The sequence below is a fragment of the Calidris pugnax genome, unplaced genomic scaffold (assembly GCF_001431845.1).
Source record: "Calidris pugnax isolate Ruff unplaced genomic scaffold, ASM143184v1 scaffold42, whole genome shotgun sequence".
In the NCBI taxonomy this organism is placed as follows: domain Eukaryota; kingdom Metazoa; phylum Chordata; class Aves; order Charadriiformes; family Scolopacidae; genus Calidris; species Calidris pugnax.
In genome coordinates, this window is record NW_015090920.1 from 4,468,787 (window position 1) to 4,493,484 (window position 24,698).

Sequence of the window (24,698 nt, forward strand, 5' to 3'; positions counted from 1 at the left end):
TGATAACAAGAACAGCGTTATTGGCCCGTTCTACTACATATGAACAAACCCCTGCATTGTCTTGTTGCAAATGTGTATATTGAGCATGTTAAAATGTACATCAAAGTGAATTGTCTACTCTATAGGAATCTCCAAAACAATGCAGAAGTTTCCTGCTCTCGATGCTGTGTTCAGACAGTAGGCTAGGAGAGAGGTAGCTGAGCACTTGCAAACCCACGAAATACATGTCAGTAGGAGAAAAGAAGCAGTTTTTACTGATTGTATAGAATTTTTGAAATTAATAATGATCAGTCTAGCGAAGCTGAAGTATATTTGGAGTTAGAATTGAGAAAACTTTTCTGCTATAAAATACTTCGGTAACTTTGAACAGAATAAGGTTTCTTTTATAAGTAAATGATCTTAATTTAATCAGTTAATTTCAAGAGCATCACATTTCTGTGGTTTAGGGTTTTTTTAACCTTAGTGTGCTATAGTGTGTACTTGAAATTTTTGAGGCAGTTATTTTATTATCTGCCAGAGAAAGGTGGTTTATGGTCCTTTTTCCTTATTCACACTCATTAATAACATGTTCAATTCATGACCGTTCAGCGATTTATGCATAGTTCAGTTCAGCTGAATACTATAATATTCTATTCCAACCATTAAAAACAGTTATCACAAGATAACATTAGGTCAGAACACAGTGTAGGCTGTTTAAATCGTATTATTGATTGCTGCTATGTGAAAATTTCCCTCAGTTGTGTTTAAAACAGTTTATTTGCTACTGGCTTCAAGAAAAGATTGCCTGGCAACATAATTTGAATTGAGATGTCTTGCGTTTGATGCCCGGTTGAAAATATGTGCTGATATAGTTTCATTTCTTACACAAATTATCTAGTTTTGGGCTTTTTGAAGATAAGGCTGCATCTTCAGTTACATCCTCCAAAGTGGAGGATATTTACTCGTCTACTGCCATAGTAACTTTTCCTATGGAAGCTAATGTTTATATTAATTAATTTTATTAATGCAGAACTTATTCTGGAATTTATGCAGATGTAGAAAGCAAGAAAGATTCGGGTTTACAACTGGGTTTTCAATCAATTTAGTTTGTGTGTGTCCTGTAGACATTTTGTAGTCTGCCACCCACCCTCCCCGGGGGGTGGATTGGTAGTGTACCAGCTGGTGTGTTCTGTTTCTAAAATGTGAGATAATCACTCCTGTAAGACTACAGTTCTAATGTCTGTAGAAATGTATTTGGGATCACTGAAAAGAAAGAATAGATACAAGAATTTCCTCCTTTTTTTTTAAACATTGTCTAACTAATTTATTATGATCTGCATCTTTTTTAATAATGCTGTTGCTTTCGTTGACTATGTGTATATATATTTGCATTCATTAAGTTTCTTCTTCAAGAACAATTTAATTTGAGATTGAACTTGCTGGATTCCTAGGAAAACAAAACCATTTTTTCCCTCCCTCTGTTTAAACCATGGTATTTGACTCCTCTTGAGTATGTATTCATTATCTTAAAATAGAAGCAACCTCCCCTCCCTGTGCTCAGAGTCAACATTATTGTTGAATTCCCAGGCCTAGGAGAATACTGGTTGCATTACAAACAAATAATTTTCCATTCTGTATGGCGGAAGAAACTGTCAATTAGGACAAAAAGGGTTAATCATATTACCCCCTTTTTAAATATCCCTTTGTTTTGCCTGTTCTGTGTTTGCAAAAGAAGACACAATCAAATGGCAAACCTGTGTTTTTGTTCCTTTTCAAAAATCCCCGACAAGCCCATGACACAGGCTACTGCTGTAGCTGTACATTTCTATTCATTATTGATGACTTGGGGCCAGGCAGGCAGCAGAGAACACAAGCAATATAGATTACCATATTGGGGGCTGGGTTTTGGGGGGGGTTGTGTATACGCGTGCGCACACACACACACAAATGCCTGTGTGCGTTTCGGTTGGGTTTGGCCTTTGAAATATTCAATTCTGAAAGGAAATTGTATCTGGGTATAATAGTGGAAACAGATTGAATGAGTTGTGTGATAGATTTTAGTAAAACAATTCAAGGCACTTAGACTAGAGGAAAAAAAAAAGAAGGCGTGAGGGAGCTCACTCTCAAACTAATTATTAATAGCTTTTAACTGTCCAGCAGACTTGGAAACCATCCTTTAGGGTCCTGAACATCATAAACCCCGAGGGATTTGGAGGGCATTTCTCACCTTACAGAGTATAGTTAGCACCTTGGCTGATGAGACATTTTCCTGAAAAAAAAACCAATGTAAGATGTCTAATTTATCTATAGTTATTAGACATAAATTATAGACAAACTATGCTGTTTGTTTGATTAGGGGGGGATGGTTTCTCATTTCGTGGACACCAGAGACCGAACCCACAGTTTGGGTGAGTGTGAGAATTATGTCAGCACTTCAGAGATACATTTTAAGTGGTATTTCTGAATAGTAGGTTAATCAAGAGACCTTTGCAATGCTAACGAAGTGTTTTATTACTACCAAATCATAATTAATCCTTGTAGGTTTTTATTGGCACAACGCTCCTGCCCATTATATAAAGTTTTTATTTTCTTCTGTATGTCAAAGAGGGGTTGTACAGAGTTCTATAGTTGTGCTGTTTGAGATTCTTGGCTTGAAGAAAAATGTGGGAGATATGAGGTTATTTAAACATAGCATTTATGTTAACAAAATGAAACTTTCTTTGGTTCATATATTGATGGTGTATTTTTACAGAAACTGTTCTGCTTAAATAGTCAGTTACAAGGAAAACTACAGAAAGAAATAAGTAGAATCAATTTTGATAACTGCTTATAACTGCTCATTTCTGTAGTATTTGTCATAGCTTTTCTCTCTCTTCTGTTTCTCTTTTCTGTAATTTTTCCCTTATGCCTCTGTTTTCTTTCACACAACTTATTATCACAGCAGGAAAAGTTAATTCTCAGTCTAGTTAATTCAAAGCTTATTGTGTTAAAATATTTTTTTTAACATTCAGTGGAATAAAATACTGGGTACTAGAAGGTGGTTCGGTCCAGCTCACAAGGAAGGACAGAAAAGGGACCTTGTTCTGTCGGATCTCTGACTTCAGGTATCACTGTTTCAATTCTATTTTACGTGTAAAAGCCTTTAAAGTAAGACTGGTGGAGAGCGTAAAAGCCGTTAGGGAAGGAGAGGTGAGAAGCCCTTCCAGTGGAAGAGGGTCTGTTCCGAAAAGCAGCGTCAGTCAAAGCAGATTATTTGCTTAGTGTATCCCTTCCATTTCTGTGGTTGTGGTCTCTCTTGTTGTGACTCAGTACTCTTTAATGCGTTTCGAAACGGAATCAACTATATGGCTAATTTAACAGTACGGCAACTTCTGGTTTAGGAGGTTCTTTTCGCTGGAAGGTCCCACAGCACCATCTAGCGTACCATCCTTCCATACTGCGAATGGTTTTGGGATGCCAGGGGTGCTGAGGCTGTCATGTTTTGCTAGTTAATGTCTTCTTAGTAATTAAAATTAAGCTTGGCTGGTTACTCAACGTAAATCCAAATACAGGAGAAAATGAGGTGGGGGGAAGTAACTTATTCTAGAGTGTGTATGTTACTGCCTGTTTTCTCCATACAAAGGAGAAATTGTGGTGCATCCTTAACACTGCACTACCTTGCACTTAACATACATCCCAAAGCATGTAACTGTAAGTTTATATCCATATTCTATATCAAGCTCTTTATCAAGAAAGCACCATGCTTACATCTACAGGCACCCTAATCGTACAAGCTGTGCATCTTCCCTCCTCAGCCCCGCTGAGGTGATGCTATATGGTGTGGGAACCTGCCTGCCTTGTAGAAATTACAGGATTGTGTCAAAATTATTTGTGCAAAGACAAGGGCGTCACTCTGAAAAATGCATAGGTGTTGGATGATTGAGAAGTTCCTTTCTCCCTCTTAAGCCTTCTCTAGGGAAGGTCCACCTAATGGCAGTGTATAAATTCAGATAAATTCAGTTCCTATGCTGACATACAGAATTACAGTGATGTTGTTCTCTGCTGACACCAAATAAATTCGATTAGGAACAGAAAATAGTGTAATGAGCTGGATTTAGGAAAAATATTGTGCGTATGAGGAAGTTTTAAAAGATTCTTATTGATGTGGGAGGTAAAGAAGAGGAAGAAAGTCTTATGGCCAGGAACCATGATCAGCAAAAGCAACCAAGAGTAAGTGGGAAACATTTGGAGCTATAGGCTCCACAGTATCACTGAATGCACTGAAGATATTCTCAAGACAGCTGACTTGGACGTGTTGTACAAGAGAGAGAGACAACAGAAAGTTGCAGGAAGGTGTGACAAGTTTGAGTGGGGAATATGGCTTGATCCTGTCCCAGATACAGGAGCAAAAGCCCACCAAAATCTCCTTTGGTCACGCACAGTGCAGCAAAGCTGCTGCAGTAGCAGGAGGTTGCAGCACTTGGAAAGTATGGTCAGAAGCAGTTTGCACAGCAGTAACTCCCAAATATTGTAGGAGCTATTCCATGCTCTGCCAGACAGCTCCCATCTGACTGAACTTCATTTAGTTACTCTTACAATATTGCTAATATAGGTTATGAGGTTTCACGTTGTTTGATAGAAGCACTCATTTCCAACTCTGATTCACTTCTTCTCTATTTTGTGCATTGTTTTGATGCTGTTCCAGTATTGCCTATGAAGCCCCAAGAAGCTTTTGTAGTTGCTTTAAAACTTCAGGGTCCTTACTAGTGTCTTCTGAACTATTCTGTTGCTGTGTGAGAAGAAAATTTCTAATGTGTTGAAGATGCCCTCTGGTGGGAAGCCAGGCAAACTGGGCTTATATGGAGTTTCACCTTCCTGAAATACTGTTTTCATACTCTTGGCTTAACTCTCAGTAAGATACTGGAACCTCACCCTTCAACCTTACTGAAAGGAATGCTTTCTCTTTTTGTTTTTTTTTTTTTTTGTTTGTTTGTTTTTTTTTTTTCTTCTTCTTCACTCTCATTTTGTGACAAGTGTAGTGGTATTACTGCCAGTGGATAAGACCACTTTATTTCTTAGTTTCTAGACTCTTATGTTGGAAGAACCAAATTCTGGCTACTCTGGCTATTTCAATTTAATACTTACATAAAATGTGTGTGAGGCAACCATCTGCAATTATTAATTACTAATAATTAGAGGAAATACTTTTGGTTTCTGCTATTACCTGATGCCTTTTCAATATTCTTTTTTTTTAAAAAATTTTATTTCCCTTTCCACAGTAGAGGCCACTAGGTTGACACAACAGAACAAATATGTTACAACATCTGGAACAATTCACCTAGTACTATGCCTAAATTTATAGTTGATGTGAAACCTGATTTATTTTGTCCCCTCTGATAAAGCAAAAGCCATTTTGACATAGCACTTCTAATTTTACAGTTTCATTATTAAAATCCAATATTGGCTTAGTTGGATGAGTTGCAGCTTATTTATAATTATAGTTGAATTAGTGTTATGTGGAATTGTATTCTTGATTTTATATTGTAGTTCATTGCCTTTATGGTGTACAGTGTTTATGAATTTAACTTCATGTTCTTTTCAGTATCTTTTTGGATTTTCCTATTATTTAGATATGATGGGTGTATTTAGCATCCTAAAAAGCATCAGTTTATAAGCCTTTGTTCTTCCCAGCATTCAGATCAGTCGTTTGATATAAAACAGGACAATAGAGAGCTGAATTCTGTATTTTATTTTGAAAACCTACTGTTGTATAAGCCTTCTCAGAACCAGCAATGTCACTGGAGTAGCTGACAGAAAAGGGGTGTATGGTAGGAGGCTTTTAAAGGCCTGTGTTTTGCACCTGAAAGTATTTTAAAAATAATAAAATTGGAAAACAAAAGTCAAAGCGATTATTTGGCATCAGGAGCTTCTGTGATGTCCTTGGGCGAATAACACAGGGACGTTGAAGTTGTGGGGCAATGACTGAAATTACAAGCAGGTTCCTATTTAGTCTCTGAGACTAGAGAGAAAATCAAACATTTGTCATTTACACGGACATGAGGATTGAAAGGGGGGAAAACACATATTTTATTGTGGAAATCTCACTCAACAAACATTTTTTTTATCTCCAGTGTCATCTTTAAGTAGGAACAAATGAACAGCCTAGTTTGTAGAGCCATGCTTACATGAACATTAACCTTTTCTGGGTTCTTTAAACAGTTTTTATCTCAAATAGGCTCCTGCAGCCACTGGATCCAAATACTAATGCACTGAAATATTTTCCAGATAATTTTAGTTACAGACTTGAAATCATGTTCAAATGGTTTAGGACTTGAAAACTGAGATCTCAAAAATTCACAGTTGCCTACGCAACCCTGTTACCAGGCCCTTTTCTGTTGTGTCCCCTCTTCATTCCGCGCGTACCAATGGTTTCACAGGGACTTGCATAGGATGTCCCAACTTGACTATTAGTGGGTTTTGGTCTTCTGGTTTGGAACCAAGTAAGAATATTTAGCATAGTGGTTTTTATCTTGTTCTGTGGTGGAGGTCAAGAGGTTCTGCATAGTTCCAAAGAAAGTAAGTGGGGGCAGCTGGAAGAATGGAAGGCAACTCATTCCTGAGGATTTTGGCTGGCTGTCCAGGTGTGTGAAAGCCCTCTTTCAGCAGTAGGAGTAGTTGTTTATATGAAGTCTAAATTTAAGGTTACTGCAAAGTAGTTTGGCATGGGACTATCCTTTAAATCAGTTTATTGAAGAGAATGCATAATGTGGTATCACAGCTAATAAACGACATTTAACGAGGCATCATGTCACCATTTGGAAGTGTGGTGCTGTGACCAGTCTGAGGGTGAGGGAACCCTGTACCTTCATGTGAATAGACTGAGTTGGCTTTGAGTGCTGTCATGGTCTTTTCAATCTCTATCATGTTCTTGAAAACACTGAACAATAAGCTTTTTGGCCTTTAGGAGAGCCCACTTTTTTTCCCCTTGTGATGGTACCATATTTTTTGAGAACACCTTTTTATCTGTGTTCTGTGAGAACTTTGATACTAGCTGTGTATTGCTCACAAACCTACATAATTCAGACACAGAAGTACTTTTCTAGAGGGGGATGTCTCTTTTTGAAATGTAAAACATTATAAAGTTGTTTGCAAATTTGTCAAACCCAAAATTTTTAAAAAATCATTTTTTTAAAAAAACCCACATGCTTCCAAGCACAAAAGTAAGGAAAGTTTCAAAGTAAAGTCTATTTCTCATGTTGTAATCACAAAAATGGCACAGATTTTTTTTGGGGGGTGGAGGGGGTAGGGAGAACTGTTTGATTTCATTGCTCTTTCTTTTCCAAAAAGTGTCAGTGACTCTGGAAATAAGACCACACCTCTGTACACAGATGAAGATTGAGTTTTAGTTCTCATTCATGTTTGTCATCTGATGAACTCATAGCTATTTTTCTCACACCCCATATCAGTAGTGATGCAAATGCTGCCCAGTGAACTTTTTACTAACTTTATTCAGTTTATGAATTAATGCTGCTCACCCTCTTTTTGTGTCCTACTGTGATGAAGAATTCAAGACCATCTGTAGCTTTAAGCACATAAGGATAAAATCAATTTCAGAAATTGCACATTTGTTCAGAACCTTGATTACAAAAACCTTTTTTTTCTTCCTAGCTCTACTTCTTAAGAGAAATCAGACACAATTTTAACTAAAGTTTTTTCACTAGTAATTGCCGCATGCGTGTCATACTGATGACCTGTAAGAATGAAGAAAAATTGCATGGGAAATTTGTGGATAAAAGAAACGAAGGAAAGTTCAGATGTATTTCATGCCTCATTACAATAATCCTTACTCATCTTCTACCATGTGTCCCTCTGGATCTGTGCCCATCGTCCTCTTATTATTTGCATAATTTCTTTCTTAATGATTTGCCATCATAGTTTCAAATCCATTATGTTACTTCCTCTGGCTGTCCAATTTGGCAGCCAATTATGTGTATTGATTCTACATATGCTCTTGGAGAATAAACACCTTTTAATATCTGCTCTACAGCAATGCTGTACTGGGTGAAACTTATAGAATATATCTTAATATCTTTATCTGTTACAAATAACAAGTGGATCTCCGAGTACATCCTTCCTGTTAAATGTTTATGCACATGCTTGCACATACAAAACTGTATTTAAACTCTCTTAATTAGGACACGTTTAATGATCTTTACTGTAAAAAGTAATGTGTTTACAAGTCTCTGATATGACTATTCAGACTCCTCTGTTGTATCAGTATCTGAGGTCAGGCTGAGATTTTTTTCTTCCTTTTCCACTAAAATCATTGAAATATATTCAGTCAGTCTTTCACATCAGAGGTGTAAATGGATTTCTTGAAAGTTTTTCTGCTGATAGCAAACGGCAGTCACTTTACAACTTTGACTCCATTGTGGGCAGCAGTCGGAAAGCTTAACACTCCACCTGAACTTTGAAGATGCTAAAACTGTGTAATGACCTTGCATTCTCAAGGGCAGATGCTCAGCTTCTGCTGGAAGTGCTAATCTACAATCTGTTTATCTCCATACACTACGTATTTGACAGCACTTGCCTGGAAAGCAAGGCAGGGAAAAGCCTGCTCAAATTTAGTTACTTTTTCCTCTCAGATGGTGTTAGTGTCCAATGGACTTAGAAAAGATAGTCTTTATTTTAATTTTTAGCTTCCTTTGTGCTTTTCAGCCTGTCTTGGGCTTAGAAAGCAGTTATGCTGCTTGTGTCAAAATATTCTTGTCTTTGTGAAGGCTCTGCTAGGGCATGAGCTGGACCACGTAGAGTAACTCTCTCTTCTTCCAGCTTTTCTTTATTCTTAGTGAATCAGATTTTGCTCTTACCTTCAAAACCTAAATTGTCATTTGTATTTTCTATCAGTAGGCTTTTAGACTTGGTGTGCTCTACATATTATTCTTTAGTGGGTATGAATTGAGATGCATCACATAACGCTTATAAGCATATCGTGGAGCACGTTTCTACTGACGAGGTGATGTGTTGAAGCAAGGCAGTGTGTGCAGGGAGAGGTAATCCCTTTTGTTATTAGACAGATATACTTTAGTCCTATAAACTTTTCTTCAAATCTGGAACAGAAGCCTGAAGAGAAGGGGTTTTGCACATAAAAGACATGAGTGTTTTCAGGTAATGTATTTGGGCTTTATGTGCCCAAAGTTTGTTCTTTACCACCTCCATTAGTTGGTCTGGTAACAGAGGTTCCCTTCCCTACAGATTTTGCCTTGCTTGCGCCCTTAAACTATCACAGTCACCACAGCACAACTGACTGAAGAAAACCCCTTGTTTTTAATGTAATCTCTGTATTTTTTTCAAACCGGCACTCCTTATCAAAATAAAACATTAACATCTAATTACTCTGATTCAGCAGGAGCATCTATTTTTTAATATGAACTTGTCTGGTCTGTCAGGTAATTGTTTAGCTTCCCAGGGAATTGTGTGTGTGTTGCAAATAGAAAAATTCAACCTTGTAAATCCTTTCTGTGGTGAGGCAACAGGAAACTTGCTTCTGATTATTAAGATCACCAGGTATAATAGCAAGATTTTGTAAAGAAATGCTAGAATTGACCTTTTGAATGCTAGATTTTCAACAAGCTCAGACAGGAGTCTATTTATGATGTATACCAGGATTCTTTTCCTCTCTGCTTACGGAATTATGAAGAAGTGTTACTGTCACAGAGGTAATGTTTCCGTTTGTGACATTATATGCTTTGAATTAGCAGTGGCTGTTGCCTATTGTCTTAATATCACCAAGCTTCTAGGGCAAATATATACCAAGTCACAGGTCCCATCCTAAAGAGGAAGGGCACCGTCTTTTATTTATCAAAAAGATAAAGGGGAAGGTTGTTTTGGTTTGGGTTTTTTACCTTTGCATTTTTTGGTAAGGTATAAAAGTGCTATGAGATGTACCGAGGCGTGAAGCGCGTAAGAAATGACTAATGGTGCTGAATGAATGAGTTCCTTCAGATTCCGAGGAGAGCTGGCTGTACTCACCAGCTGGCAGTGGGCTCTCTTCTCCCTGCACTCAGTGCTCATTTGGAGTAGGGGATGCTTTTGGCATGTCACACCCAGCTCTATCCGTGCTCCTCTTTGCTCATGTGAAGGTCCGAAGGTGGAACCCTGCTGCAGTGGTGTTCTGCCATCCCCAAATTACAGGATGTTTAGGGGAACTTGGGCTGTGCAGTGTAGTTGTCAATTCAGAAATGGGAAGAAGGTGAAAGTCTGGCTCACATGTTCTTAATAGTAGTAGTTCTAAAAGCTGGAATTTGGTCATTCTGATGAAGTGACTGTTGCATCTACATTATGGAGATCTTAGCTGTCAGTTCTCTGTTCTAAGCGTTGTAGATGCTGCTGTACACGTGTCAGTTCAGCTCTTACTGCCTCCTCCCTTTCTCAATTTTTGTTTCTTCCTCTACAGCTGATACACTTGAACACCTATATTTCTTCATAACTGCTCTCTGCATTTTCGTCTAGGCCTCCCTGTAAACAGTGAGTGACTCCCTGAAGCAATTCTTACTGCTTCTACTTCTTCTCTTCCTAGTCTTTTATGATCTATCTTAGCTGTGACATTTGCAAAAAGATAAATTATTATGGATAGCTCAGCTGAGGGGCAGTCAGATATGGCATATATTATTTATTTCAAAATATGTTTTTAAGTTCTGCAGAGCCTTCAAGTTGCACAGCTTAACTGTTGCCTCCTTGATCCTTCTTGTCTGCTATTGCTTGTGGCATTTACTAGTTGCATTTTGTTTTAAGAACACAATAGGAACTTTCTGTGCCTAATGTGCTGTCTGGATCGGAGTCTTTTTGTGGACCCAGAAAGCAAATATAAAACCAGTCCTATAAGGTTTTTCATTATGTTAGCTTCCAAAAGATTGAAGTAAAGCTGTGTTACTCAAGGTTAAATGAAAAGTAGGGGACAACTGCTTTTATGTTTGATTGTTTTTCACCTGGAGCTAAAAACAAACAAACAGAAAATAAGCATCCTTTTAGATAGATGTGAGCAAGTTTTGGACTTTGGTCCTTTAAACAATAAAGTTTGTGAATGGTGGGAAGACTAGTTAAGATTCTTGAGGCGTGTCTGGATGAAGAATAGTCTTGGCTTAGAGAAGTTCTGAGCAAGCTTTGTGAATTAAATGATGGAATCATTTCATTGAGCAATAAGGAAATACTGAGGTTGGATGGAAGGGGAATTGCTATTTGCTGCTATGAAACTGATGCATGTCATGTTAACTCCCAACCCAAACAACTCATTTTATGATTTGCTGTCATGAAACTTAAAATAGTCTGTTTTGCCCAACCATCAGCTTTAAACCTGTTCCTTGTCAGTGAAGACAACAAATCTTTGGCTTGTGCCTGCCTGGGGCGCGTGGAAAGCTGAGGTGGTCCTGTGTGATTAAATTAGATGAAAGACTTGCCTTGTACCAGTGTGACGCGAAGTCTAATCAAGTGAAATGAGTTTTGAGATCTCAGCTCATTTCCTTGGGGAAATATCAGTTTACGTTACGCAGTCACGACACCTAATTCATCACGGTTGATGTGGCTTTTGCTCAGAAGAGGAGGACCTGGGACTGGGTAACATGGCACTCGATCACAAGCCTCCACCCTTAAGGAGGAGCAGCTTAGTGGAGTTAAGATACAGCACAGTGAGAGTGTGTTTTCTAAAATATGTTTTTTAAAATAATTGATCTATGCTGTCTATCAGATCTGTTAGAATAGAGGGGCTGAGGTGCAAAATGGGGAAAACTATAGGTAAAAAAAAAAAAGATACTTTGCACTGAGTTTAGTTTATAAAATGATCAATGTACACAAGTTAAAGAACATACACAGTGAAGAGCAGAGTTGAACTTCTTGTCTCTTAATTTCTATGATGTTGAATGATGCTTGTGTATTTCCATGCACTAACTAAAGAAGTAGAGAGTATTCTGCTTCCCTGACTAACAGACGTTTTCTTTTTTTTTTATTTCTTGCAGGGCATTGTTATAACTCCACTTCTGCTTCTGCTTTTTGTAAGTATCTTGATCTTAAGATGTATTTTTACTTGGTAATTGTGCACAGTATGTTGAAGATGTAAATGTGGGTGATTTAACAACACTTAAATAGCGAGGATGATTTTTCTGGTCAGTGTTTGAAATAAGCAGCCTCCCAGAAAGGCCATCAAAATGTATTGCAATGAATGCAGATATTACCTGCACTTAGCTCTTAGATGACCAAAACCCGTTGTTCTTGCAGAATCACAAACCCATATGCTGTTAGTCAGGGTGGCTAAAATACCAACACTTGCCAAGTACGATGATCACGCAGGAGATCTCTTGGAGAGGTTTCACATGCAGGAACTGGACAATATTGTAATGATGCAAAATGAATGACAGGCCAATTGGGAAAGCACTGTTTAGGTACATAGAGCCTCACTCTTGTGCAACTAAGCCCGTGGGTATTTTTGTGGTAGAGGTTAGTGAGATAGCAGCAGCAGCAAGACAAATTACTGGAGCCCCTGTGTACCACTAAACGTGATGCTGCTTCATTCCTGTTAGTTCAAGATTTCATTTTCAGTTGTTAGTCTTCAGTCAGGGCCTCTACAGTTCATGGGAGAAGAAAGCGGGGAAGGAGAAGTTTTATCTTCATGTTTTAGAAAGGTATGGATGTTAGTCAGTGTACAGAGAAGAGGCTTCAACAGATGGGCAGCGGTGCTTTAGTCAGCGAGGTGAGGAAGTCTGTGTGCTTGTGGAGGATTTGCTGGCACAAATGGTACCATATAGTGCAAGTTACTGAGCACTGTGGCTTTCTGGAGAGCAGGGAGATAGGCTGAAGCACTTCAAGGATTTCAGGAGAGGTATAGATTCTCTTTTAGGTTTATTTTACTGATTGCACTGTATTTAAGTCAGCACCCTGAAAAGGGTTTGTAAGTGTGATGTTGCTCTGAAGCAATCTGTAAGTGGCGTGCAAGTGGCACGCTGTTTATAGTAGGGATGCTTAAGCAGCATATGTACTGTATACAAATATAGCAGTGCCTGGGATAAACAGTGCTCTGAGAGTAACTGTAACATTAGCAACTACTGCTTCATTAAAGCTGTGTGGGAAGATTCTTATTTTACAGTTTTTCTATTTTACTATAACAAATTGTAATTTGTCTGATGTAGCTATGTTTACACAAGAACTACTTTGACCTTATCATATATATCAATACACACCAGCGAAGCTTTCTTGATATACCTGGGACCATGGACCTAGTCTAAATTGAAAAGGATAACTGTTCTAAGAAAAAAATAGGTGTTTTCTTATTTTTGCACTGAATACATTGGTTCCAGATGGTCTGCCTCACTGTTTTCCTCTCGCCTTCCCTCTTGTATGGAACATGTTCCTTCCATGGGCATTAATCCAGGGACCTGTACCTTTGTTTCCGAGTGACTGAAACTTCATCTCTTTTTACTTTTGCTTACTAGCAACTTCCATCCTGCCATATCTCACTGAGTTTTGGTGCTCTACCTAGCCAAAAGAGCCATTTTCTGTAGAAACTTTAAGGAATGATCTGCATATTTCTTCAAGTAAGATAAAGATCTTTCTCTTTGGTGACTTTATGGACAGATTACAAGATATTCTGTCCTATAAATTGCAGCTTTCACTGTTATTTCCCAAAGAGGTGGTAAAACTTTTTATGTGCAAGAACAGGAAGGCAAAGCATATGCCTCCGCTCTTCCTACCAGTCCTGGAGATACTTGCATAAGAAGTGTGTAAAACGCACGTTAATTGGTTTGTGGTTTGTAATATGACTTGGAGCTGTTCTTGAGGAAAATGCACACATTAATTATTTTTTCATCAGAGTGATAAACAAACTTATCTGGGGATAGGGGAGTTACAAAAGGTGCAATTTTATTTTTATTTTTTTTCCCACAAAGCCCAAAACTTGAGGACTTCTCTTGGGGTATATAAACATTTAAAATTCCTTGAGATCTTTGCCGAGAATTTGATACATGAAGAGCAGCCATCCTGGGTCAGCCCAGCAGCACATCTTGCCAAGAATAGTAGCTGAGCTGGGCTTCTGAATACCATTCAGGGACCTTTGAAATCAATGCCTTCAGTGAATTTTAATTCATGAATTTGGTACTCATGAGCATTAACTCATCCACAGAGTCATACTACAATAGTCTGAATGCTATATTGTATTACTATTTGTTAGTCTCCCTGTATACAGTGCGTAAAACACCTTAAGTGCTGCCAGAAATAAAATACATTGTCCAGTAGCTTGATTTTGTTCTGGAGCTTAACCTGCGGTAACAGTTATGGTTTAAATTTTGCCCTATGTGCACCAGAGAATATAACATTCTGAACTGTCTTTTCTGTTCATAATTGCCTAGTAATGTAAATATAAATTGTCTAAACAACATTGATAAAGACATGTTGAAGCTTGTAATAAATAATGCATTTATTGCAAATAATTTATCATCCTAAATGAATGGTGCTGAACGTAAGATTGTCAGTTACGTTTCTGAAAAGTGTATTTCCACTATGAAACTTCTTGTGTAAAGCTTACTCAAAAAAAAGCATTCGAAGAGGTTCTGATTGATTTAACGAAACCTTAAATACTGTGCACATAATTACTGGACTGTATCCTTGTGAGGATGCCTAGCTAGACTTGAAAGAATACCTGTCTTCACCACGGATACCTCTGATTAACATTTTACCTAATAAGCTATTGAATCTGGCTTCCAGGTGCTTTAATCTGCAGTATCATCATCTTCATGTTAACCCTTATTATTAACAGTTAATATGTTATATTCCCATCAAAGATGTTATAAATGGGCAATGTCCCATAAACTATATATAATTGATTAAGAGTTCATATATGTGGTGAGTGAAAGCGTTGAAACAAAGTGCTGTAAGATACGTCAGTTTCAAGTTAACATGGAGTTATGCTGTTCACATTTCTTTGCAACATTCTGCAATGTTTCATTAATGATGGTTAGGAGGCTGTGTACCAAAGGGTTCAGAGAAGGATACTGTCTGTCTGCCTCTCCTCAGGTCATATGCTTGCTGAAGCCAAAGATAACAGATTGATAGTGAAATTTTTTAAAGCTGAGAAATAAGTTTTATTTTCTCAAAGGCAATTGGGGAAAAAAAAATAATTATCAAACCACCAACATAGACTAAATTTTACTTTTAGAAATAACTATATTGCTATCAATAAATAATGACTATGAATAGGTTAAGTAATGCCCAAAGAAGTTAGTCACTTGGGTATGACTGTCCATCTTTACCATATGACTTGTTCTCTATGTTCAGTTTAGTTATTTCCTTTACTAATTGTAATAACATTTTGTGATTTGTAGTAACAGTTTATTATTTGAATTCTTAAATATACTGCATTTGGGCATGCTTACATTACTAAAAGACAGTTAAACAAAAGGTGTCATCATACTGTGAAGATAATAGTGCTGTGATCTCTTTAATAACCTCAAGATGTCAGATTCTTTTTATGATGTTTTGTTTGAAAGGCAGAACTTCAGGAGCACTGCGGTCTGCAACGGTTGTAGCTGTATCAACTCACGTGTCCTTAGATTGTAACTTCAGTCATGAAAAACAGGACTAGGTACAAATACAGTTTTATTTGCATTGAGGGATTTCATATGCCTTTGTATTGCACAGGGTGGAGGTCAGCCTGATGCCTCAGCAAGGTCACATCTCTTGGATTAGCCCTGGAAGCACTATGAGCATAGATGCTGTGCTGCCGTGCAAGAGGATGGTGCAGAGTGACCTTTCTCGTGTGAACTTCTCTGTTCCTTTCCAGCTGCACTGGCATTGAGTTGCCCTCTCTCTCCTTAAAGTCAGTTGAGCAATTTTACCCAAGCTGCACAAGCTTATGGTTTTATTGATTGTATTTGGTATCAAAATACAAGGAGTCAGTCATCTGCACACCTGTTGGAGCCAAGGCTGCCGTTTTTATGGCACAGTATCCCAGCTCTGCCACCTTCTTGGTATTACTCATAGTGTTGACACTCTATGCCTGATGGATGCAGTCTCTTCAGTTGTTGGAAGCACAGCAGTTAGCTATCAAAGTAACAAAAGTCAAGGTGTGTGAATCTATGTTGGTTTTTTCTTTTTATTGAAAGCCATCAAAGAAAATGTTAGCGATAAGTAAGTGTTTTACATTTTTATGTGCTTTACATTCTTCAGAAGCACGCCTGCAAACCAGTTAACGTGGAATGTTAAAGAGCCAATGCAAAATTCATGTGTATTTTTAAAACTACACTTGGCAAAACCCTCCATGTAACTGTCACGCGTTGCTCCCGTGTTTGCTGTTTTACCAAAGAAGATTACCATGACATTTGTGTCAAAATGGAATCTTCCCAAGGCTTTATCAGCTTGCTCCTTTTCTTGATTTATTCAGTGATGTTTTCTTTTCTGGTATCCTCTCAAATTTCTGAATTTTATAGTAGGTATTTTTTTATGGTGGCATTGTAGTGGTGATGCCATAAGTACTAGAAAGTAGCGCTGCTGAAAGAAATAGGAGTAGATAAGTGAAGGAAATTCTGTGCAACTATCACAGAGAAAACTGGAATAAAATGACTGGTGAATAAGGACATGAATGAAACTAGGAGCTGATTGTGAAAGCTTTTGGGAAAGCTGATTGGGAAGGCTTTTGACTTCATATTTCAATCCTTAAATTAAAACATTGTTTTAGAAGTTGTTGATGCTTCTCAAATGTTTGCCAAGTCTTCTCCAAGCCGTGTATTTCACATAAATCTTTTTATTGGAAGGAGCTGTCGTTACAGATTTTTTAAACAGGATTTCTACACACCGTGTCTTGTTTTTTCTCTAAGCACTTGGTAAATGAGAGTTGATACCAGTCAAAAGAATCGTTAAATATGCAAATATTTTAGTAGCTGGAAAGCCTTGGAAGTTGATCAGGAAGTTGCAGCTAATGGATTTCACTAGTATGTGACAAAAGGCTGATTAGAGTTGGGGGGGGAGCAGCATAGTGCATTAGCTGTTAACAGATCAACTCATTCATGTGGAAAGATTTAAAGTGAATCATTAATTCTACCTGGTTATTTACCTCACCATTCCCTTTTTCTTTAATCATTGGAAAGACAAGAATTCTCTGATCTGATCCAAATGCTTTTACAATTAACCAGAATTTTTAATGACTGAATGATGAAATATTTACCTAATTGTTTTATTCCTTTTTCAAATTCACCTTTTATGGCTTTGTATGTAAGTTGTGTACAAATAACAGTCAGAGAATAACAGGGGTCCTCTCTTTCCCTGACACACACAAAATATTCTAAATTTGTCTAGGTAGAAGACTCTAAAATATGTAATGTTTCTGTGAAGAACTTTCTTTTCTACTTGGTTTTGCTCTTGAAATTTTCATCTGTACAGTGCTAGAGGAGCCTTTTAAGTACACAACCTGCTTCTATACAGCAGAACCAACCACACATCTTAATAGGATCATAGAATCAAGATACCAGGAGGACCCTGTCCTGACTCACCCAGTTCACCTCTTTTCCTTGCTGTGCAATTCACCTCAAAACTGAACATGATTCAACTTAAAAGTAAGGATTTTTCCTCAGACGTAGTGTGCAATCCTATCCTCTTTCCCAGACTTCAGCTAGGCTAAACAAGCCTGGCATTTCTAATCTTTAAAACATAAATATAAAAAACAAACCAAAAACCAAACCCCAAAACAAATCCCTTATTCTGAGGTGTTTTGTGCGTTTCAGTTGTTCCAATTTTAATTCCTTCTTCAGCCCAGGTAATAAGAATTGTGTACAGCAGCACAGTGTTCTTCACAAGGGCTTATCCAGGCCTTGTGCAATGTCACAAGTATCCCCTGCCTTGATTTATTTATTTTTTCTGGTACATCACAGTCACCTTTTTCACGGATACATAATATTCACGGTTCTTAATCATCCTGTATTTACTGATCTATTTATTTCCAGTTAGTGACCCCTTTGTTTGCAGCAGAATTTTTGGATACTAGTCCTTAAGTCTCAGCTCTCCAAGGTTATGAATTATTTAACTCTCATTTAGGTACCTTTGGGCTGTACCCTTGATCTCATTTCTTTACATTAACCCTCAAGATCATTTTACCATGGTAAACTGGAAGAGTGGCTCTGGTATATTTGAGAGTATCTATGGTTATTTTTACAGCTCTATAAAAGGCTTTAAAATTGACAGGTATGTTTGGATTGGCTTGGTACTCACACATCCGCTCTGCGGATCACACATCTGTGATCTGGTGACCTGGTGGGACCACATCTGGAGCACTGTGTCCAGTTCTGGGCTCCCCAGTTCCAGAAGGACAGGGAACTGCTGGAGAGGGGACAGCAGAGGGCTTCGAAGATTATGAGGGGCCTAGAACATCTGTCTTATGAGAGAAGGCTGAGGGACTTGGGTGTGTTTAACCTGGAGAAGAGAAGGCTGAGGGAGGATCTGAGCAACGCCTGTAAATACTAAAGGGAGGGAGTCAAGAAGATGGGGCCAGTCTTTTCTCGGTGGTGCCCAGGGACAGGACAAGAGGAAATGGGCACAAAATTGAACATAAGAAGTTCCACTAAACATGAGGAGGAACTTCTTTGCTGTGAGGGTGGCAGAGCCCTGGCAGAGGCTGCCCAGGGAGGTGGTGGAGTCTCCTTCTCTGGAGACATTCCAAACCCACCTGGACACGTGTGCAGCCTGCTCTGGGTGGCCCTGCTTTGGCAGGGGGTTGGACTAGATGATCTCCAGAGGTCCCTTCCAACCCCATATCATTCTGTGATCACTTTAAAAAGAGAAGGCCAAAATATACAGTCTCTTCCATTTTAAAAGAGAAGGCCAAAATATACAGTCTCTTCGTCCAAGCCAGGGGATGGGGCAGGGGGGAGTTGACGGGTTGCTAGTTTTTTTTTTTTCTCCCCACACTTCTGTTATGAAACTTTGAAATTTTAATATTTTTTTTTAAAAACAAAACTGGACGGTATATGAAGACAGGTGGTTTTTTTATTTTTATGTTTGTGCCAAATCAATTCCTATAGCCGCAGAAGCATGTAGAATATGCAAGAATTTGCAAATATACTGTAAGACCAGAACATCTCTTTTCTTTAGCAGAACTAGAGACTTATCTCCACCTTTAATTTTTAAGAATGACAATGAAAGATCTATTTGTTAAAATATGTGGCTGCCAAACCATTGAACGTGATTTCTGTCGTACCTTTTGCCCCTTTCTCTGACGAAAGAGACAGCTTGCAGTTTTTGATAGGCAGAAGTAAAAGCTTTATTTAAAAATTTAAATAGATTCTTTCTGAAACCTCCGATTCTGCCAGTGCAGGTTGAAACCGATTTGCTTTTGAATGACGAACGCTCTTTCTTTTCTTATTCTAGAAGCTCCCTTCTCAGTGATATGTCTCCCCTTTCTTTCCCTCCCCTGCTGTTAGCACCCATTAGAAGGGGACAATTTCCATACCAATGACTTTTGGTCAGTCGCTGGGAGTTGGCATCTTTTATGAAGCTCCTCTGCCTGCCTTACTGAGGTATCTAAACACTCTGCATGTGAATGCCTTTAAAGCAGTGGAGTAGGAAGGACATCTACTGACCTGCCAGCTCTCTTTAGACTGCTGTGAAATGTTACGTAGGAACAAAGCTTTCATCTCTTTCAGCCTACCTGAAATCTGAAGCCGGGCACTGTGGAACTCATAGGTGCCCATCAGTGCCATTCCCATGGAGTGGCATGGACATTTCCTACTTACAGAGCCTCAGCATCCTTAAAGTTAGTGCCCATTGCAGTGTATTCACTGCAAAGCATTTCTATTTGCTAAGTACATGGGTACTGAGGGCGATGTGCATACTTTTCTGCTGTAATGTAGCATACTGCAATGACTAAGTCAGGATAAGGGTTCCAGAGAGAGTCCAAAGCAAGGGAGGACTTAATTCAGCTGGTCACTCTTGTTTGTTGTCCTTTATTACTGAACTGAATCCCATCCACATCTTTCCTAAAAGTGCATTGCCTTCCACATCCTTTCTGTAACAGGGCTGTCATCCACAACAGGACATAACGTGATTAGCACATGGGGTGGTGTAGCCAAGCCTCTAAGGCAGCTGAATCTGGACTCAATGGGAATAACCAGAAGCAGTGATGATACAGCCCTGAAGACAACATTTAAAAAGATAGGTATCAGAGTAGCCTGACCTGAAGGTGGAAATGAAAAGCTTAAATTAAACATCTCACATAAGCGGGCAGCCAGTGACCTTCCCTCTTGGTTCTGCCCTCTTTTCAGCCGTGTCTCGCTTCCTTGTCTGTGCTCAACAAACAGCGAGGCTGAAGCTGGCTGATGGTGTCTGAAGAGCACAAAAACCCAGCCTGAGGAAACATGTTATTTGCAGGAGAACACTGGAACAGTGAGGCCCCAGAGGACAGCCGCCTCCAAAGTGGACTCAATATGTGCACCGCGTGTGGCACTGGATTATAATTTGGTGTGACTGGTAGGAGGTGTGTTTCTTCTGAGTCACTGGCAGTTGTAGATGTGGGAACACCCATGGTGATACCTGCCCGCTCAGCCAGAAAGATGAGAATGGACCATTTGGTTTGTGGAGGCAGTCTAGGCTGGGAAGTGGAATTGTCTTGTTTTTATGCAAGACAATTTGTTTGGTTAGTTTTTTTGCTTTTTGTTTTAACCACAAACAGTTACATATATCCTATCAATTAAGGATAAGCCAATGTTTCTACCACAAACTCATAATGAAACCCGCTAAACAAACAGTTAAATATATCCTATCAATTAAGGATAAGCCAATGTTCCTACCACAAACTCCTAATGAAACCCACTAAATAATTTGCCAGGAGTTTTTTAAAACAGGCAGTCTCTTGAGAATAAAGGTTTGGGACTAAATTAGAAAGAATGTTGTAGATCAGGTTTGAAGTACTGTGTGGTGACAGGATTGTTTGGAAGGATTTTCTACCACAAACTCATAATGAAACCCGCTAAATAATTTGCCAGGAGTTTTTTTAAAACAGGCAGTCTCTTGAGAATAAAGGTTTGGGACTAAATTAGAAAGAATGTTGTAGATCAGGTTTGAAGTACTGTGTGGTGACAGGATTGTTTGGAAGGATTTGCCTGGAATTCTCTTCCATTACAGACACATCTAGCAAAAATTTGCAGAAGGTGTAGTTCCTGCTCATCTGAGTTGTCCTTCTGAAATCACTCAGATATATTTAAGTGAAAAGTGCCTTTCCCCAAGCAAGATTTTTCATTTTTTTTAAATAGTGTGTCTATTCAGGCAGGCCTGGCTTATTAGTAAACCTTTAACTGAGATGCTGCTATCCAGAATAGCATATAATGGTCACTTTACAATATCAAACTTCTGTTTAAAAAGTGTTCTAAAGTAAGCATAGACAATATGCTGGCGTGAAAATTCATGTTAGCTTTCTTATTAAATGGTACATTTTATCTTACATAAGAGATTCTGGTTGGATTGTTTTTTTATAGCTATAAATCAGCAGTTTGATGCTATGATGTTTTTATACCAGTTCTTACAGTACTGCCTCTGTTTGCCTGTGAAGAAAGGTTCATTTTTAGGCATGGAGATTATTATAAGAAGGAGGGCAGCCAAATATAATGAGACATTTTAGCATAAATTTTTTATAGCTATAAATCAGCAGTTTGCTACGATGTTTTTACACCAGTTCTTACAGTACTGCCTCTGTTTGTTTGCCTGTGAAGAAAAGTTCATTTTTAGGCATGGAGGTTATTATAAGAAGGAGGACAGCCAAATATAATGAGACATTTTAGCATAAGGCTAATTTTGGTGCGGAATCACAGAATTGTCAGAGTTGGAAGGGACCTCTAGAGATCATCTGGTCCAACTCCCCTGCTAAAGCAGCAACGCCTAGAGCACATTACTCTCTACAATGCAGATCATCTAGTTGTTTGTTTTTTTTTTTAATCTTGTTTTATGACAGCAAATGGAGCACAGAACTCAGCTTGATCCAACTAAAACTTGAGCCAAATTGTATTTACTCATTCAGACAATATTTGCATTCGTAAATGGTTTGATTAACATTATAGCAAGGTTTTTGGTTTTTTTCTCTGTTCCTTATTTCTCATTTCTCTGTCAAAATGGATGTGATGAACATACCTAAGTTCAAAAGAAGTCTGGAACACAGGCAATAACTAAAACTTGAGCCAAATTCACTCATTCAGACAGTATTTGCATTCATAAATGTATAGGAAGGTTTGATTAACATTATAGCAAGCCTTTTTTTTTTTTTTTTTCCCTCTGTTCCTTATTTCTCATTTCTGTGTCAAAATGGATGTGATGAACATACCCAAGTTCAAAAGAAGTCTGGAACACAGGCAATGTCTGAGAGTCCATGAGACACTTCCATTCGTGAGCCAAATGAGTTTGCATACTACAGTTGTTGAGGCAGTCCTGGTCAAGTTATACATCCATTAGCTGAGGGTCCTTTAGCATTTGTGATTCCTCATGGTTAGCCACTGTATGTCCAGAGTCTGGGTTAAAAACCTCTTTTTTTTTTTTTTTTTTTCTGTGTGATTGAGAAGTTCTTGCCTTCTCTTTTCTTCAGCCTTTATCTTCTGTGCCTTTCTCTGGGAATAGAATTAAGATTAAGGTAATGCAAGGGTTTATGGACGTTGCTTAACAGATTCTGATAAAAAGCAGTCCACTGAAGTTATTGTCATCATATGCTGAAGGGAAACAAAGTTCAGAAATCTATTTGAAGAAGTACCATAAGTGGGACAGGGAAGTCTAATACCATAGCAGTGCACAAAGCAGGGGCAGAGCTTAGCAAACACGCTGCTCCAGATCTCTCTGCCCAGGTGTGGTGTAGCAGTTAGGACCTCTTAAGGACCCCCCCACCAAAAAGCTAGGTCCACACTTCTCTGTAGAAACTAAGGAAGGTGCTGGAGACCGGCAGAAGAATATAATTCTCAACTATAGAACTGAAACAGGATCAAAAATAGTGTGGTTGTAGGATTATGCAAGAGAGGAGTCATATTAGAAGCAGAAAAACTTGACTTTTTTCTACAAGAAGGAGAGATGGTTTTCCCCTTACAAACCAGATGCAGTTGAAGAACTCACTTCCTCTGGATAAAAGGATGGTTAATGCATATTTTATTTATTTATTTATTTAGACATTTTGGGCTGACGTGGATTTCTGTTTTGTTTAAAATGGCATCAGGGTGAGATGGTTATCTGAAATGCCTGCCTTTCGGTGGTCCAGGTGACAGTGAGATGAGCCTGAATGGGTGGGGTGAAGTTGACAAGGTGAAGAACCATACCCTAATATCCTGATTTAAAAGAATGTTTCTTTGAATAAAATAATTTTACTTTTCCTAAGTAAATTGATTTAGCGTCCCAACACAATACTTGTAATTCAGTTTCTAATTATGTGAAAAACCAAACCAACTAAATAAAAAACCCCACACCCAAACCAAAGCATATCCTTACATATACCACGTACTTAAGAATCCACAACAGCTTGGAGATTTGAAGTAATATTTACAAAAGCTGGCAAGACTATTGCTGTTCAAATGGCTGCCTTTTTCAGCAGTTATATTGTTGAACAATTATTTTTTTTCCTGGCTTAGAAACTGATTATGCATCCACTGAGCATAAAACTTTAAAGTCGTGGGAGAAGTCTAATCAAAGTTTTTATAAAAATGCACAAGAGCCTCTGCCAAAGTGTCATGGTTTTCTGAAGCTATGCAGAGGGTCCTGGCACGCAGACTGCTTGGTTAGATTCAGTCTTCTGTGACCCAGGCAGATTTTAAAGTTTAAAAATCTTCACTTTCACTTGAAAAAGCTTCCTCGAATACACAGTAAGTAATGCTTTTAGCTCCTCAGCATGTAGAAAAAAAAATAAATCCAAATACAGTTTGAAAAACTATGAACCTTTTAAAATTTCAGAAGCTCCTTACAAGAATTAAAACAACAAGGAGATCATGAGTGGTATGATGGAGTTTTCTGCTCCACTTTCTGCAAGGAATCATGCGGAGAGCCCTGTGTCCCTTGGGGATGGAGTAGCTGTGCTGCCTGTACTTCGTGTACTCCTGTGGGTGATCTCAATCTTCCCCTCCAAGCCCTTACTTCTCCCTCGTGCCTCTGTGGAAAATTTAGGCTCCTTAATTCTCGGTGCTTTCACTTGCACCCTACTTGCAGACCAAAAGTATCAATGATGACATCATCCTCAGGTCCCCTCCGACCATCTTTTGTGCCCACGTTGTTAAAATGGAAGGTGATGAGGATGAGATGCTGTAATTTATTAAATGGCCAAACTGAGGCTTACCTGATGTTGCTAATTAAGGTATTGGTTAGGAAACAGCCCTATCCCATACATTCTGCCCAAGGTTCTCTACCTAGAGTATATTCAGAAAAGAACATATTAAAGCGAAGGGTAGAGTATGTTTAAAAAAAAAGAGTAGATTTGGTCTGGTTTCACACTCTTAAATTCTAAGCAACACTCAAAATTCCCATGATTTCCTAGTGTCAGAAGTCAATTCGATTTCATACTAGATCCCAGTTCTGATGCCACCTGTGTGCACCAAAAGCTCAGCTTGCATACAGACAGCCCTGCCGGTGTGTACAGCGTTTTCCCAAGCATTACACATACAAAAAGCATTTACAAAAACAGCACATATACATGTAAACCACTGCAAAAGTGGAAGAATTGGTGTTTTCTCATCAGATTGTTTTCTGTAGATAAAGGT

The 24,698-nt window shown here is 38.5% G+C and overlaps 1 protein-coding gene across 1 annotated transcript in view; it reads left to right on the forward strand.

The window, feature by feature from the left end:
• SLC10A7 (solute carrier family 10 member 7) overlaps positions 1–24,698 on the forward strand; it is a 160,189-nt gene that overhangs the window by 98,445 nt on the left and 37,046 nt on the right. The window contains exon 6 of the mRNA XM_014949813.1: positions 11,970–12,005. Coding sequence (XP_014805299.1) covers positions 11,970–12,005 — 36 coding nt within the window. The remainder of the gene's footprint in view (positions 1–11,969; positions 12,006–24,698) is intronic.